General features: G+C 41.9%; 1 protein-coding gene across 5 annotated transcripts in view; it reads right to left on the reverse strand.

Annotated features, from left to right (window-relative positions):
• Window positions 1–18,965, reverse strand: part of JARID2 (jumonji and AT-rich interaction domain containing 2) — a 253,268-nt gene that overhangs the window by 130,670 nt on the left and 103,633 nt on the right. For 4 of the 5 annotated variants that reach the window (XM_014849531.3, XM_070515607.1, XM_070515605.1 and 1 more), the window contains exon 2: window positions 6,894–7,029. The exons of the other annotated variant lie outside the window; for it this stretch is intronic. In XM_014849531.3, the coding sequence (XP_014705017.3) occupies window positions 6,894–7,029 (136 nt within the window). The remainder of the gene's footprint in view (window positions 1–6,893; window positions 7,030–18,965) is intronic. 5 annotated transcript variants of the gene reach the window in all.

Below are 18,965 nucleotides of genomic sequence, written 5' to 3' on the forward strand. Positions count from 1 at the left end.
ACATGAATATAAACAGTAAGGGGAAACAAACTGTTTAGACGTTTTCTTTCAAGGAATTCTGCTAACCACTAAGAGAAATGAGGAGCAGGAGGAGATCAATGGAGAGAGTTTACTAAGGGAGAAATTACAACATGTTTTCTTTACGGATGGGAAGGATCTAGTAAAGAAGTAAACAATCATGAAGAAAGGAAGGACAATTTCCAGAGTAATGTCCTTGTAGAAAGGAGAGAAAGAGATCTGGTGCACAGAGGGAGAGACTGACTGAAGACAGAAAGATCCTTATAGGTAGAACAGCTTTAAAAACTATCCCAGACCACAGTGGATTCCCATCCTCTGGCTATCTGCACCCCTGAAAGCTAGGCTTCTCTAACAACTGTGACAAGCAGGAAAACACTGCAGGGCAGTCTCAAGTTCAGAGATCACACACATACCCCACGTCTACCCTAGCCACAGACACACTCTCCTGGATGACACTACCTGTGTTGTATGCCCTTCTTGCTGAAGAGCTCCAAGATTTCATGACATCAGTGATGTAATCAGGGAAACAACCTAGAGCTTACAGAATTGACAGAGGCAGGCTGAGAGAACTGGAGGGGGAGCAGGCCTCAAGCACAAAGTGACGGGAAAGAGGAGCATGAAACACATTAACCTCCACGGGCACCTCCATTTTTAACTCTCCATGAAATCCTTGCAGGCAGCCATGCCTACTGGGAAGTGTGGCGCCTCACTGTCACTTAAATTGGATTTCTGGTTCCAATCAGTCTTCAGCATGATCCATTCCTTCCAGTTAAGCTCATCATCCAGGCTCAAAATTCCTCATCTGTAAAATGTGACTCTGACCTATATACCTCTAAAGGTCCCTTCCTGCTCTAGCAATCCATAATTCTGTGGCCAAGAGGGCTGCAGTTATGCTCACCACTTCCTTGGTGCCAGAGCAGCATAAGGAGGCTGGCCACAGAAACCTGCCATTGCAGCTGGACTCTGAGAACAACACTCCTGTCAAATATCTATTTCCTGGTCCTCACGCCTGCCCCCAACACCACCCTGATCCGATCCCCAGCCCTTGCTCACCAAGTCCCACAGCACTCAAGGCTCATCAGGATGCAACTTCTTTAGCTAGGCTTTTCCTGGTAGCTAGGCACTGGGCCTTTTGCATCATCTACCTCCCTGCTAGCTTCTCACACAAGACCAAACACAAAGTCACACATCTCTCATTTTTACAGCTTTGCTCCTTCAGGACTATTCTATGCTTCACTGATTGTGGGTCACACTCACATTTCTCATGTTAAAACATGAGTATCTAAAGTTAGAAAGCATCTTACAAATTATGATGGCTTACACTTGTAATTGGAAATATTTTTTCCCTTTCTTATTAAGACATAAAATAATGGTGCATCTCTCAAGGGCATCTTAGATGGGGTGAAATAAGGCATTCTGACTGCTCCGACATAAGCCACTTGAGTTCAGTTTTATTCTCACAATACCTCCTACATACTAAAGACTCTATCGAGTATTGATCAGATGGAAGCTCTATGCAGAAATGGCCCAGCTGCATTACTTAGGTCATAAAGAGACTGACCACAAGAAAGCTAGAGAGAAAGAAATCAAGCCTTCTCAACTCTACCTTCTTCCAAGATACACCTAGCTTTGTTTTCAACAAAGAATGGACTTAAGCGGTTTTCAACAAAGTGTGTTTATTCCCATTTCACCCAGCTTTCTTTCACGTGGAGTGTTGTCTGATACATCAGGGGAGACAGGGAAGAAAAGTCTCAGTGATTGCAGTGTTCGAGTAAACTTAACAAACTACCCAGCCTGCAGCAGTTGCCAGGAGAGCAGCCTGAGATGGTGCTCCCTGCAGCTTACAGAGGCCACTGCACTTACACCCCAGCAGCTAAACTGGAGGAAAGCGTAAGGGAAAGCCACTTTCTCCGGAAGAAAGAAATGGTCATTTTTGTTGAAGTAGGGGCCATCTTTAGAAGAGCCAGACCTGAAAGCTTCAGGCTGAGGCAAGGCAACCATTCAACCACAACCTCCATTTCAAATATAGACCTCCATAAATAAACTTCCAGGCACCACACAAGGCGCCTTGACTTTTTTGATTTTGACTCAAGTCATTGTTTTATGCTGTGAACAATGAATTTGCAGCAGTTGGACCCATATTTCACTCCACAAACATCAGGAATCTGCAAAAAGGATTTTGAAGGGAGTCCAAAATTCTACTCCTTCGAAACAAGGACGGGGACAGGGGTCGTGCATCTGCACTTCCAACTTTGGTCCCTGGCTACCAGCTGCTGCCAGAAAGGCTACTGCCCTCTCTCACCACCACAATGAGATGACTGGTCGCCCTCCTGTGATTTCCAACCTGCTGGTTCCACAACAGCACCTCTATCGCTAGGTAAGGAAATGGAAGGGAATGATGAGTGCATTTGCATGCCTGTGACTGAAGTAAAGAGGGGAACCAATCCGAAGGAGTACAATATTTTTATTTCCTCTGACTACCCATTCAATTATGAGCTCTAATGAAGCCTAGAAACCTGAACACATTAATAAACACTTTCGACTCTCCCCTCTTCTGAGATCTCTTTCCCAATGAAAGATTTCACGTATCTCCTTCAAAGGAAATTGCTACTAGAAAAAAAGTCCTCGTACAAATTCTTATTTTTAGAATCCTATCTACATGGAGGGTTCCGCAATTACTTCTATTTATCTAAGTGGTGGTTAAAAGCACGGAGCTCTGATGCAGAAAGCCAGGGATTACATCCTGGCTCTGCCAGGTACTACTTATGAAGGCAAACTGCTAATCGACTCTGGCGTATCACTTCCTCATCTATAAAATGGCTGGTTCTGAAGATTAAATGCTAGAACAATAACTGGCAAATACTAAGCACTCAATATGGGTTAGCTATCACAACTACTGTAAGATTCTAAGAAAAAGGATGCAGGTTCCCTTAAATCTAGTCAAGACTCTGTAGCTGGCCAGAGGGCTTGCTGGATCTCAGATGACGTTTATAGGAAGCAAATGAAATTCAAATACAGCTAATAGCTCCCCTCTCTTACTATGTAATTATGTGTACTCATTATTTGTGTAGCATGTTATTATTTAAATGTCCCTAATTTCAGCCCCAGCGGGCCAAGGGCCCTCAAAGAGTGGCCGAGCCTTCAGCCTCTGCCAGCCCTTTCCTAAGCTTTTGTCAATTTATTACAGCCAGAAAAAGTGGCATTATCTACAGCAGGAAGTAGACAGAAGGCTCACAATCAGCAAAAATCTTAGCACCGCCTCCCCACTAAGCCTGGCTATAACCAACAAGCTGCAGTGATGGCTTCAATTCCTACACAGGCAAATCCACAAGGCTGGACAAGACTCACATTCTCCACCTCTAGTAGGACAAAAGAAATTCATTCCTTGTCACTTTAGAACCGCGAAAGCAAGATTGATGGCAAACATGGATTTTATGACATAAAATATGAGGTCTCTCTACTGTCTTCTGTCTGTTTGGGTTATTACTACTATCCCAGACCTGCAGAAACAGGGCAGCTGAGCTCAGCAGCTCAGATACAAGCTGCCACTGTTTTGACAGTTTTAACAGACACTCGACCCCCTCTCCCACAAAAGCTAAGGGCAAGAGGCTGCTTGCTCATCATCCTAGCACGCCAATGATTTAGCAGAAGTCATGTCAATAAGTTTTCAAATTAGATAAAAAAATTATATCGACCCCATTCTAATGTTAATGCATAACATTATTTTCAAACTGAATTTTCCCAGGAAACTCTAGCAGGCCCAAAAACCCAGAAACATCTTTGTCAAAAAGCTATAGGGAAGAAAACAAAACATGTTAAATTCAATACCACTGTTTCAAAGACATAGTATAATTTTCATCCAGGCTGTGCTCTAAAGTAAGTACTGGATTCAAAGTTACAGACTTGAGGGGTAATTCTGATTCTGCTGCTGTATAATAAACAGATGTGTGACCTTAGGAAAGTCACTAACACATATAACACTACAAAGCCCCACAAGGATGCTTTATTCAGCTAACAAATGAAAACTCTAGAGGTCTCAAAGGTATGTCACTACCCAAGGTCCCCAAACTACAAAGCATGAAAGGTACGGCACGAGACAGAAGTCCCCCTGCACCACCATCTCATCACTACAGGCACATGCTCTCACCCTTGCCCCATACAGTTTCAGAGCCCACCTCCCAGTGAGGGCTCCGTACTGGACACTATCAAAACCTTACCACTAGACAAATTTGTCACAAGTAAAACTGGATCAGTAGAATTATTTCGACTTTTGAAAGGGAACCTCAAAGAGTTGAGGAACTAACAACTAATCAAATTAAAAGAAAAATATGTACCTTGCATGACTATTGAAACAGCTCTCCCCTACTCCCTTTGCTCATCTATCTTCACTCGCCACCCAAGGAAGAACCCCAAGATAGTGTGCTGTGACATACAGCTTAAGCCAAGATCATTCTATTGGAGAGTATATGAATGATGATCTACTATAAAGCCTTCAAACTCAAGTGATGCACACATACACCCGCATACGCACGCACATCAAAGATGACACTGCTTGCCATTACCCCAACTCCCAACCTCATCAGCCAAAAGAGTCTTGGATGCTCTCCGCTATTTCAGCTTTCTCTAGGTCACAACCCCCAGGAGAGCACTGCTGAGATTCTGGGACCTACAGCAAAGGGGTTATTCCCATGGTAACGACTGGTTTCTTGGGCTTTCCGGTAGCCCCCAAACAAGAAAGCACACTTTGTTTAATGTGTTCTCAGCCTTTAAAAAAATTTTTTCTTAAGACACACTTAAGTTTTGAAACAAGAAGATGTGTTTACTTAGAAATACTATTGAAATCCAAAATATGGAATAACAAAAAGGTGGCCTTGGCATGTTGCCTGCGCAAACAGCAAACAGGAATCAGAAAAACGCACGCTCACAGCAATTTCACAACCAAAAGAAGCCTTGGAGTCTCAGGACTTCAAAAAAGAGAGAGAGACAAGTCAGTCTTCATCAGGGTGAAAGCCAAACTACCACAATAAAAACTACCTTTTCTTTATGAAGGTGGTACAGGAATTATCTGAAGTCTTCAACGATCCCGATACAAATGTCTTTGCCAAATTTTGTCAGAATTCCTTTCTTAGTTATCATCAAAACCCTTGACTACGTCAATAAAAACAAGAGCTGGCAGTGCTACTTGCTTCTTGAATGACTTCTTTTACCCAAATTCAATCTTTATTCAATCCTGGATGCCTGGCTAACTTCTTGTCCTAAAAGCTGATTACTCCCAGTTGAGTTGTTTTTTAATTGTTAAGAGATTCCAAAAGCAGTAAGGCGTTACCACTCCTGAATAGCAGAATGAGAGCATCCCTTATCACACAGTAAACTCTGAACCCCACAGCAGCCATGGTCCACTTTAACTCCAGGTTTCAATGATATTCTCCCCAGTCACCAGCCTCCCAAAAAAACTCATCATCAAGCAAAACACTGTATTCAACGTGAAGCAATGACAACGAGAACTACCACATCAAATGCTCTCTGATAAACACAGGGCTTAGAGTTTACTGTATCACAGGCAGCCAAGGAACGAATGGGGTCTCTACCTGTTAGAAACTCATGAGCATATAGGGGACCAAATTATATACTTGTGGCAACAGATTTCACTACTTATTTTGCTTCTGAGATTGTGAAAGAAATTCAGAAAGACTCTACATGTTGGTTCAGATATCAGGGGGTTCCGGTTTCCAGTCACACCATACTAGAAGGAGAGGGTGACAGAACTTAGGTGGTGGTATGGCAAATCCAGGTGGAGTTCAGGGAGGTCAGCTCAGAAAACCCTGCCATGGCCCCACAGAAACAGAGCAGCAACAGGTCCTGTCTGTCTGTAAACACTAGTTCCAACAAGAGGCTACCAGACGACTCACCTGCAACTGAGCAGACTGGAAAGAAAGTGGAAGCACTGAGTGGGCCTGTGACTCTGCACTCTGGCAAGCTACCAAGTGCCCATGTGTGATGACTTTAACCCCATGACCAGAGCAAGACTCTAAAAGTGACAGAAACTCCTCTTCCTCAACTCATTGCTCTAAGCAAGTACAAACCAGAACATGGTCAATTCATTCACATTTATCTATAATTCTAAGAGATTAATAAGTACAAGCGATACTTGGAATGCCACCACAGCCACATCCCCTGAAATGCAATAACTATAACCAAATGCTTGTCCTGAAATGGTTTTCATTGGATGATTTCATCTGAATCATACTAACCCTGTTAAAAAGAGACATGAGAATAAACTCAGAGAGGAGCAAGTTTCCTTCCCGGCTTCAAAGATTCATTTAATAACCAGACCCAGGAAGACCACTTATGGATGTAGAGGAATTCTATGCCACTGTACACCTGCTGCCATGTAGCAACCTGCCCAGGGTGATCAACAAGGAAGGAAACAGGTACTTAGGAAGCTGCTGAGCCACAGAGTAGGAAGGACAGTAGGTAGACAGTAGATTTAGACTACTTTCTATACAAACAGGGGATAAGAACCAAAGTCTCCAAATTTCAGCAAGACCAAAGGCTTCTGCCGTCATACTTGGGTAGAAAGATATCCACAGAAAACTCTCTAAGACAGGCTCCATATTTCAACCCAGGACCTAGCAGAAATCACATCGCAGCCCCGATCGTGTCTGTAAAAAACGGACTAAGGAACCTTGCCAATTATATTGTGCAGCATATAAAGGACCACACACAAAAAATCAATCTATAAACCCAATCAGATGTCCAGAATAATTGCCATTAGAGGCTTAGCCTGAGAAGCACAAGCCGCCAAAAACACATCCAACTCAGAAATGAAGCCATGCCTGAGACATCATCCAAATCCAACCAAATAGTCAACTCACCATTCACTGTTTTCAGACTCCCAGCAATGCCTTCGCCATGCTGCCTCTTCTGGGCATTCTTGAACTCCTTCAGAGACAAATAAAGAACTTTACGTACCACCCTTTCTTCTGACCATGGAATCCCATCACTGTCATCCTGAAGAAACAAGAAAGAAAGGGGAGAAAGGGGGTTACTTAAAAGAAAGCACCCAAACATCAAGGGCCAGAACAAATTTTTTTTTAAAATTCCAAAGAAGTATTGTGTGACTGAGAGCCAGTACTGGAGATCAAAATCCCATCATGTGGTAAAGGGACAGTACTGGCCCTTCCAACATCTGGAGAGACCTCAGGCAAAAAACTACCCCACAGGCTGTAGAAGGGACTGGAAGACACGACCATCTCAGTTCCTTTATTACATACTCACACCCAAATACTTTCATTAACCCGTAATCATGAGGTTTTATATTCCTGGCGAAGCTTAGAAAAAGGAGTTTTTACACCTACAACCAGAGGTGTAAAGAACCATTATACTGAAGTCTCATGAAGTGAAGAGTGATGCCAGAATGTATACTGCCTTACAAAATAGATGCTGCGCTCCTTGGAAACTGTTATCGTTGTCATTGGGGGTTGGTGCTGCCTTCAAGGAATTTACAATTCAGTCAGAAAATGAAATTGGATCTGCAGTGGCCTCTTAAGGAAATGAGTCAGAATGAGAGAGAAGAGAGAGACCACTGTAGAAAAGGGTAACAGATCTTGATGAAGTGGGGGGAGGGCACGATTTTTTTTAAACAAGAAGAAATACACACAGGTTAATAATAGGTCTTGAAGGTCTAATTTAAAAGTGTGGCTCCCTTGATGGAAGGACATTCCATGTACATGGATTGGAAGAATAAACATAGGTAAAATGTCCGTTCTACCTAAAGCAATCCACAGATTCAACGCTATCCCAATCAGAATCCAATGACATTCTTTACAGAATTAGAACAAAGAATCCTAAAATTCATATGGGGCAACAAAAGACCCTGAATTGCTAAAGCAATCCTGAGAAAAAAGAACAAAACGGGAGGCATCACAATCCCTGACTTCAAAACATACTACAAAGCTACAGTAATCAAAACAGCATGGTACTAGTACAAAAACAGGTGCACAGATCAATGGAACAGAAGTGAACGCCCAGAAACAAAACCACACATCTGTGGACAGCTTATCTTCGACAAAGGAGCTGAGGACATACAATGGAGAAAAGAAAGTCTTTTCAACAAATGGTGCTGGGAAAACTGGAAAGCCACATGTAAAAGAATGAAAATTGACCATTCTTTTTCACCATTCACCAAAATGAACTCAAAATGGATCAAAGACCTAAAGGTGAGACCTGAAACCAGAAGGCTTCTGGAAGAAAACGTAGGCAGTACACTCTTTGACATCAGTATTAAAAGGATCTTTTCAGACACCATGTCTTCTCAGAGAAGGGAAACAATAGAAAGAATAAACAAATGGGACTTCATCAGACTAAAGAGCTTCTTCAAGGCAAATGAAAACAGGATTGAAACAAAAAAACAACCCACTAACTGGGAAAAAATATTTGCAAGTCATATATCTGACAAAGGCTTAATATCCATAATACCTAAAGAACTCTCACGACTCAACAACAAAAAATCAAACAACCCGATCAAAAAATAGGCTGGAGACATGAACAGACATTTCTCCAAAGAAGATACACGGATGGCCAATAGGCACGTGAAAAGCTGCTCATCATCACTGATCATCAGGGAAATGCAAATCAAAACTACACTAAGATATCACCTTACACCCGTTAGAATGACAAAAATATCTAAAACTAATAGCAACAAATGTTGGAGAGGTTGTGGAGAAAAAGGAACCCTCATACACTGCTAGTGGGAATGCAAACTGGTGCAGCCACTATGGAAAACAGTATGGAGATTCCTCAAAAAACTAAAAATAGAACTACCATACGATCCAGCCATCCCACTACTGGGTATTTATCCAAAGAGCCTGAAGTCAGCAATCCCAAAAGTCCTGTGCACCCCAATGTTTATTGCAGCACTGTTTACAATAGCCAAGACGTGGAAGCAACCTAAGTGCCCATCAACAGACGAATGGATAAAGAAGATGTGGTACATATATACAATGGAATACTACTCAGCTGCAAAACAGAACAAAATCATTCCATTTGCAATAACATGGATGGACCTTGAGAGAATTATGTTAAGTGAAATAAGCCAGTGAGAGAAAGATAATCTGTGTATGACTCCACTCATATGAGGAATTTAAAACTATGGACCAAGAACAGTTTAGTGCATACCAGGGAAAAGGTAGGGTGGGGGGTGGGCACAAAGGGTGAAGTGGTGCACCTACAACATGACTGACAAACATTAATGTACAATTGAAATTTCACAAGATTGTAACCTATCAATAACTCAATAAAAAAATATTAAAAAACAATGACAAAAATATCTAAAACTAATAGTAACAAATGTTGGAGAGGTTGTGAAGAAAAAGGAACCCTCATACACTGCTGGTGGGAATGCAAACTGGTGCAGCAACTATGGAAAACAGTATGGAGATTCCTCAAAAAATTAGAAACAGAACTACCATACAATCCAGCCATTCCACTACTGGGTATCTATCCAAAGAGCTTGAAGTCAGAAATTCCAAAAGTCCTATGCACCCCAATGTTCATTGCAGCATTATTTACAACAGCCAAGACATGGAAGCAACCTAAGTGCCCAGCAACAGGTGAATGGATAAAGACGTGGTATATATATACAATGGAATACTACTCAGCTATAAAACAACAAAATCATTCCATTTGCAATAACATGGATGGACCTTGAGGGAATTATGTTAAGTGAAATAAGACAGTTAGAGAAGGATAATCTCTGTACGACTCCACTCATATGAGGAATTAAAAAAAGTGGACAAAGAGGACAGATTAGTGGCTACCAGGGGAAAGGTGGGGTGGGGGGTGGGCACAAAGGGTGAAGTGGTGCACCTACAAAACGAACCACAAACATTAATGTACAACTGAAATTTCACAAGATTGTAACCTATCATGAACTCAATTAAAAAAAAAAAGTGCGGGTCCCTTATGTCTGTTGTATTAGATCCAATGCAAGTTCCTGAGAGAGGAAAGAACAAAAGGAAGGCCGGGCTGGGAGGGTGGGGGTGGGAGAAACCAAAGAACTAGCAGCCAGCACAGAAATCATTCCAGCAATACCAGTAGTAGATGTAAAGCAAGATTACAAATGAAGAAGCACTGGGGGGCTGGGTGGGTTGGGGGGACACCAGCAGGGAACCGAGAGAACATGAGCCAAGTCTGTGAAGATGGAGATGGTTGATGCTGATGACTAAAGTGAGGTAACTGTGTCAGGTTTTTAAGGTTTAAAGTGTTGATTCACATGGCTAAGGAAGGTTCTCTTCTGTGAATCTGTCTACTGTTTGCTAATCAAAGACGTCTTCACATTCACACACCTACTTCAAGACTTAAAGCATTTTATAAGAGAGTTCAATTTAGAGATGGAAGTATTTGAGCTTCTCAGATATTCTGGGCCTTACAAGAATAAGGAAATCATTAATACTTTAGGGAAAAGCAGATTTTGGATATTCAGGTTTCTTTTGTTCAAACCGGAGGCTGAATACCTCAGAGTCGGACTGCTGCTGTTGTACTGGATGTCCAACAGAATAGGTTTTCACTCCCTGCCACTAATGGGTTACACAAAACCTCCATGAGACTCGATGAGGGGACTAGATGATCTGAGGTCTTTTCCAGCTTAAATTCCTAAACTCTGCATAAACACAAACGACATCTTAGAAATCCAACCACATAGAGACTCTAAGCCCTAAATAACTTAAGCTGCACTCTTGTTAAGCTTCCAGGATTTCCTAGAATGAGAGTAATTCTCTATCTTCTATAATAAGGGGAAGAGAAGCCCTGGGAAAGGAGAGAGCTAGGATTTCCACCTTCCTCTCTGCATCCTTTGCTCCTGTAGACCTGCCAAGTGAGATTTCCGTTACCTCTGGAGGAAGATGACACATCCTGTCTTCCTGGTTGCTCTCCTGAGAGAGCCAAGACATCTACAGACCAGGGTGGTGGTCAAGGTTCAAACAAGGCTCAAAGAAGCCAGCAAACTCTGCCTCAACCTGACAGGAGGAACACAGACAATTTCTTAACGAGTCAATAGAGACCTTCCAACTACACAGTTAAAAATCGGAAAAATGGGGCCGCCCAGTGGCACAGCGGTTAAGTGCACATGTTCCGCTTCAGCGGCCCAGGGTTCCCCGGTTCGGATCCCGGGTGCAGACACGACACCGCTTGGCAAGCCATGCTGTGGTAAGCGTCCCACATATAAAGTAGAGGCAGATGGACTTGGTTGTTAGCTCATGCCCAGTCTTCCTCAGCAAAAAGAGGAGGATTAGCAGCCGATGTTAGCTCAGGGCTAATCTTCCTCAAAAAAAAAAAATGGGAAAAATGAAGTACTCTGACCAGACCCATTTGAGGAGCCCAAATAACCAGCCTGAGTAAAAGGCAGACAAGTTAGCTACACAACATATGAAAAGCACAATGTAGTTGAATTTACTCTTATAGCAACTCCCTTGAGTTTGCATGAAAGCTCCCCTAGCTTATTTGTTGCAACTGAATGACAGTCTTAACTTTAGGAAGAGTTAATACTCATTAGGCTGAAATCCACCTTTTCAGCATCCACAGTCTATGCAATATAGGTTGTCCAGCAGAATTCTCTTCATCACAACCAGGTTCCTATTCTCACCACTTGCATTTCCGCAACAAACAGTGATGTGACCGTAAACTACCATTTTCTTTTTTTTTTAAAGATTTTATTTTTCCTTTTTCTCCCCAAAACCCCCCGGTACATAGTTGTGGATTTTCACTTGTGGGTCCTTCCAGTTGTGGTATGTGGGACGCTGTCCCAGCATGGCCCAATGAGCAGGGCCATGTCCATGCCCAGGATCCGAACTGGCGAAACCCCGGGCCACCAAAGCGGAATGGCCATGGGGCTGGCCCCCTAAACTATCATTTTCTACATATATGCAGAATATAAATTATAAACCCCCAAAATAGCTTTCGATGTAAAACTCCTGTGATGATTTACTGCATCCTGTTCCGTATGGTGCCTTCATTCTGACTTAAGTCGCCATGAGAGAATTACACCCCCACAACTAATGTCTAATTAAAACATAAACCATGTGAGATGAAAAACTCCTGGAAAGGAAGACGCATTCAAGGTTTACTTACTCACACAAGCAGCTTCATTACACTCATAAAGTACTTTTACAGAACAACCAAAACCATGACACAGATTACGGTGTTTCAAATTCTAGACACTAAAAAAAAAAACAAAAAACAAAAAAGGCAACTTTTTTTTTTTTTTAAGACAAGTGTTCTTTTATAATCTAGAGTACTGGTCAAGACTTGACACCTGCCTCAATGTTGATGCAAGACACAAAACTAGTAGGTAATAACATGGCTCTGTTCTGTTTCCAAAATCAAAGAGGTAGGAAATAATTCAGAAATTAAAAATTGACCTGCCTTTCGCAGCTAGAGTCATGATGATTCACCCAACACTAAGCTTACACCCCTCCCTAGCAGAATGCTAGATGCAGAAAGCAAAGGTTGCAGGCATGCAACCAGGAGGCAACACAGGGCTATCCACATCTGGTGTCATGGAAGGCCATAAATAAGGTACTTCAAGTCTAACAATGGCTCTGCTGTGGCCTTATCGCTGTCAGAACAGCTCAAGGACCCAGTGCTCTAGCAGACAGCCCAGATATAACTCTATCATTAGAAGGCAGGCAATTGAAAATGCAAACACCTCCTCTCTCTCTCTAAGAGTTTATATGACCTCTAAGTCCAGGCCTTCCCTTTTATTACCCCTTTTCAATAGCTGTCTTACTTAATCAGCCTTTAAACAACGTCTGCATGGGGTCCAGAAGCTATTTCCCCTGTTCGCCACTGTTAGCCTAGCACCTAAAACATGCCTGATAGAGTAAGACCTCAATAAGTATTTCTGGAAACAGTAAAAACTCAATCTCACACCTCTCACATACTTTTACCCAAACTTGGCCCACCAGTGCCTACTCTTACCAACACCTAGGATGTTTTAAGTGAAGTGGCTGAAATCTGTGCCACTTTCTTGCCTTAAATCACTGCCACCCCCATAAAACACGCCCCACAGTGACTAATCCAAAAGGGCCAGGCTTCGCCTCTCACTCTCAGCAGTAAGCTCGTTGAGGTACTAGAGACATCCCTACACAGTGGCTGCACCACCCCTTCCACAACCACCCAGCTCCCTGGGAAAAAACACAGTGCCTGTCTGAAAGTCCACATGGTCTTATAGGGCTCAAACCCTAATAACCCTGCCACAGTCCCTTACCTTCAACTAAATACTAACCAATTCTTTCACAAAATACCTCTTTCAGGTTCTCATTGTTCCTCTCCCTACCATCCTCATCACATTTACACAAGCAGGATCTCCTAGTATTCTCATTATAGTCTCCCCTCCATTATCTATATTCAATTATTCATTCCCAAATTACTATTTTCGAATCAACTGATATCGCACTCATGCCTCAGTGTTGGAAACTCCACATTTACCCGCTTCTGACCTTCCCAGAGCACTCTAGGGCATGTGGTTCTCCCTCATCTCAGATGGCATCATTCAGGATTTGAAGGAGGCACTGAACAGAGAGATCCATTCTCGGCTTCCTCCAGAATGGTCCACAAACCAAGAACTCTGTCCATTCTGGTTTACGGGTCAGCTTAATAAAGGAGGATACAAGAAGAGTTGGAGCCATTGAGACAGGAGTCCAGCAGGTTTACTCTAATACAAAATCATTTTCCCAGAGTGTATGTCAGTTCTTATGAACTGCATTAAAGATCAGAAAACAGCTATTGCCATCTTGAGTTTTGGTAAGACCTAGGTTAAGAGCCCATCAAAACTTGGGGAAAAATGATACAAGCTCCCAGAAAATGCAACATCTTTCTTCATTCCCATCCCCCAATCTCTTCCTTGTGTGTCCCCAACCCCAAAACAAAAGCTTTGCAAACGGTGACATAAATACAAGTATTTGGATCAGCTGACAGGAGGGGGAAAAAACAGAGAAAAGAAAGAGAAACCCATCATATAGATCTAGATTCACTTTGCTATTAACTGCTAAAAATCACTTCTTTGGCAAATGGAAGATTGACTAACAAGGCCTCTAAAAGTAAAGGTGACAGGGTTTTCTCTTCCTTTGCAAAATGTTTGCCATCCTTAAAAATAACCAAATTTCTTAACAAAAATGACAACGGGTCAGGAATGAAGCTTGAACACTTACAGAAAAGGAAGAAAAGCAAAACATCACCTCTAGCTGCCCCAAGTTTTCTAAGATATGGAAGAAAAAGATGCAGAGAAAGTAAGCGCAAGAATACACTATACTCCTTGTAGCAGACAGCAGCCTCCAACAATTCTCCAAAGTTCACAGTCCAGGTTAGAGATTAAACAGCCTTATACCACATCTCCTTCCATATCCTCGCAACTCCAAATGTGGTCCAAAGACCACCATGCCTTAACCACTTGGCATCTTCTTACAAATGTTGACTCTTGGGTCCCACCCCAAATCTACTGAATCAGCATCTGCACTTTAAGAAGATCTCCAAGTGATTCCCACACACATCAAAGTTTCAGAAGCTCTGCTATACACACTGGCTCCCCATACCATGGCCATTTCATATCACTTTCTAATTTCCCTCAGAATACAGGCAAAGGTAAAGGCGACCTAAAATCCCAAGATTAATACTTCTAACATCCATCTACTATTGCCATTCCTACTGCAAGAATTAAGAAGTCTGTCTATTAACATACCCTGAGAAATCTCTTTGACTTCTCTTCAATGAGCTAAAATAAGTGATCAAATAGCACAGGTGAAATCAACAAAAAAGAAAGACACTAAGTAATGCTAGTTTCTTAAATCATTCCTTATGTGACATGGTCTCTCAAACCTTCATCCTCCAATTACCCAATGTGGGACAAATTCTCTCTAAAATGAGTCACCCAGAATCAAACACACATTCCAACATATGAATAATACTCCACAACAGGACCAACATATGCAATAAGACCATTTCTATTTCCATGCACAAATCCAGAAGTTAGGATAAATTTTAGCAGCCACATTACACGGTAGGATCTCACTAGGCTTGCAGTTAACTATACCCTCCAGGGTGATTTTATTTGTTTCTTGGGGGCAGGGGGAAGGAGTAAATTTTTTTCATTACAATGAAATAAATCCCAAAGGAAGGCCCCAACCCAATGAAAATCACAGCTCACAGCTGTAGAATTCTTTCTCTGTGATGCTCTCCTCACAACTAAGGCAAAAAACAAACAAACAAAACCAACACAAGTCACTAACAGAAAGCCACGTGTACATCATAATATGAACCAAGTTGTGCTCCTTAAACAGGTTTATTTTACAAGACAGAAAAGAAGGTATAGGATCTGTTGGGTGCGGGTTGCCATGCCTTCTATCTACCCACACATCCTCATGGTAAAGGGATGGAGTTGTGGGCATAAAGCATGAATAACTTAAACTGTGATTGTTTTCAATGTATTTGAGTACCTACCCCAACCTCCACTGGATGGTGTAAATTAAAATCAACGTTAGTTTAAATAAAGCCTGGAATTAGGCATCCCAACATAAATAATAAATTCGGTGACCATTCAAATTGTCTCTCCATGATCCAGTTTAACACACAAGGTTACTGATAATGACAAACTATAACTACACCAAGAGGTCTTCTAACATACTGTCTTAATACTGATTGGATCACTGATACAGTAAAGTCATCCCTCCACTCAGTCACAGGCTTTGCTCTCCAGTGATAGCCAGCTCTTCAACAAGAAGGGCCTTCAAAGACTCTTCAGAGGGCTAAAATACCTTAGTGCAAAAAAACAGAGACATCCAGGTCAGTCAAGCTTGCAAAACAGGTGCTAGGCAGAGGACAATACTCTTGGAGTCATAAGGGGAGAATATAAAAAGCGATAATGACAATAAAGACAGCAGATGTCTGCTGGCTGCTGACTATGCTATTGGCCTCAGCACTTACATGCAATTAAAGTTCATGATTCTCTCTGCTCAGCCTCCCCTTAACACAAGGGCCACACCACTGCTTTCTCCCTTTAGTTTAAAATGTGTGGGAAAGGAAGTAATCACGAAACTCTTAGTTATTTTTTTAGAGATGAGTTTCAGTGCCTTGCCCAAAGGTCATACAGCTGGAGAGAAAAAGGAGCTGGTGCACACAATCAGGTAGCCAGTCGGACAGGCCACTATATGGCGGTGCCAGACTGGGAATCGAAATTTCAAAACTCAGAAATTTGTTAATAAAGAGAAAAATATCAAAAATGTGTAACTCGCACTGACTCCTAAATAAAAGGAAAATTGAAATTACTAATTTCAAGAGGCAAACATAAATGTTGTATGAAAAAACGAAACACTTCATGAGCAGCAGCTCTAGCCAGAGACTAGGAAAGAGAAGGGGGGAGGGGAGGAGAGGGGAGAGCGATGACTATTCTCTTACTGGCCTCTATGACCACCCTGTGTAACAGAAAGAATATCAATTCTAAGGTCATCTCTCAAAGCATCCTTACGCAATTTGTCCAAGTCTCGGTTTTTATTATGGTTTCAAATTCAGGTCATCTTGATTTACGAGAAGGAAAAAAAGATTGAAAAAGTATGGGTTAGAGGGAAGCACATGTCTGAACAATTCAACAAAAAATTTCTTTCTAACAATTACAACTATTTAAAAATGATATTGGGCCCAACGGAAGGTGGTTAATTTCCTATCACTTGTGAGCAAACTTTATAAGAGACTCGCGCATCACAGGTAAAATGACTAAGTAATGTATCAACCAAGGGCACTGTTAATGATGCAGGGACAAGTGGTGGAAACTGGGACGTAGGTCAACCAATTGCACTAGGTCACTTCCAGCAAATCTGAATCCATAAAAAAAAAATGTCTACAACAGCAGAGAGACTATTTTTAACCACATCACCAAATAAAAAGCCAATAACCAAGATATACCAGGATTGAAGTGTAATACACACCTGTGTTTTAAATTGAAATCCAGAACCTCCCACTAATATTTTAAGTGTCAGTCTGCTTATAAGGAGGGATGGGTGGGGGACAGGGACAGGCACAGCTACAGATGGCATTACATTCCGCAGGAAACACTCCTGCTTCCAAAGGCAGGGGCATAGCAAGTCAAATGCTCCTCACAGCCTCTTGTAAGTAATACAAGCAGCTGCTGGCGTGGGGCTTGGGAGGGAAGAGAACATTCAGGTTCACAGTTAGAAAGACCTTCTCCTAACATGAAACTGCTCTTGTTAAAACTTACACAAGTGCTAAGACAAATAATTATGTGTTTGGATTACAGGAGCCACTGGATGAGTTACCCATAGCACCATGTGCATATATTCTATTTCTGTACACCATATCAAGGCTCTGGGCGTGGAGGGACTTGTGACTTTCCACCCCTTTTAAAAAGAAAATGAAGTGCAATGCCCAATTCCACTGCTCAACCTTACCCTAAATTAGATTACCACGAAATGCCACATCGTAGGAGGAGGACAGTGGATTTGACTGACAGGTGCACCGAGCTGACCAATAAGAAAGCAAAATTTGAGACTGGGCCCACACGGGAGGTGAGGAGAAAGAATTGACAGCCCTTTCCTCCTTTCAAGGAAAAATGACCGGAAACCTCTACATGGATGCCTCTTATTTTCAGGAGAACAAGTTCCACATATACCTACTGTTAAATCATCCTACTTAACACAATTTGTTGCTGTCTAAAATGCCAGCTCCTCCAGCAACAGTTTGAGAAGAGAACAATGAAAGCATCAAAAAAATTTGTTGGGGATGTTGATTCTTGGCACGAATTCAGTGTAAACAAGGATTTACAGAGCCAAAAAAAGAGAGAGAATATTGAAGAAAAATGTGAGAGAGGTACCAGGTAGACTTATGCTAAAACTATTGTTTCTTCCCTTTTAACAAACTACCATTTCTCCGTTAGAAATGAACTCACTTTCTCCAATCCCCTCGATACTAATTCTTCTTTCCTTAATTCCATACAACAGTTCAACTGTCAATACTCAAACATCAAAGAGAAAGCAGGGGGAATATTCACACCAAGAAATAAGGTAAGTGGCCAGGAAGCCAGACTTACTGAACTTGTAAATGATGTTCCCTCGCCCTGATTTTAAATTAAAAAGTGCTTTTATAAAGCACTTCAAGCAGCAGATTTCCTCAAACAGACCTGCTTCCCAGGATAAAGTAAATGGTCTGAAAATGCTTATGCAAGGAGAGTTTTACTTCTTCCAAACTCCCATTAAATAATGTGTACTTATCTTTGATTACTGCCTATTAAAAAAAAAAAGCTACAGCTGAAATTGGATTAAGAACTTCTGCTGAAAACGATTTATTGCATAACACAACTCTGACAGCCTGAATCTCCGGCCACCAACTGAGCCTTTATAAAAATCTGCTGGGCAGCTGCCAAGTCAGCTCTTTTGCGTCTGAGCCTGACAGACATCGCCGTTGTCAAGGCAGCAGCAGCATGGGCTGTGACATCCGCACGTTCATGGTTAAACGGCGCAGTCAGGGAACAGCAGCCAGGGCCACGCAACACAGCGTTCGATCCTCCTGCAGCTCTTCGTCTGACAGTTTGTTGTTTCAACATAATCAAAAAAGACCCAAGATCTCTAGCAGGATTATCTCTTAAGAATCCAGCAGAAATCTGGATTGATGATCTACCTTCAGTGGAGGGAAAAGGGAGAAAAAATTAAATCAGGTTACAAATAGCTACTTGGCCCACATCTTGGAAGAACCAATCACAATGAAGGATAATTCAGTATCAACAAGGCCAACATGTGACAAAACAACAACTTCATTTGGGAATAAATTATTAACAAGCAGGTTCCCAAAAGAATTCTAACTGATTTGGATCTTTCAATCATCAAAGCCCTTTTGTTAATAAGAACACCCCAAAAAATCCCCCAAATGGCATATCCTAAGCTGCACTA

This window comes from Equus asinus, chromosome 8 (genome assembly GCF_041296235.1).
Source record: "Equus asinus isolate D_3611 breed Donkey chromosome 8, EquAss-T2T_v2, whole genome shotgun sequence".
NCBI lineage: Eukaryota > Metazoa > Chordata > Mammalia > Perissodactyla > Equidae > Equus > Equus asinus.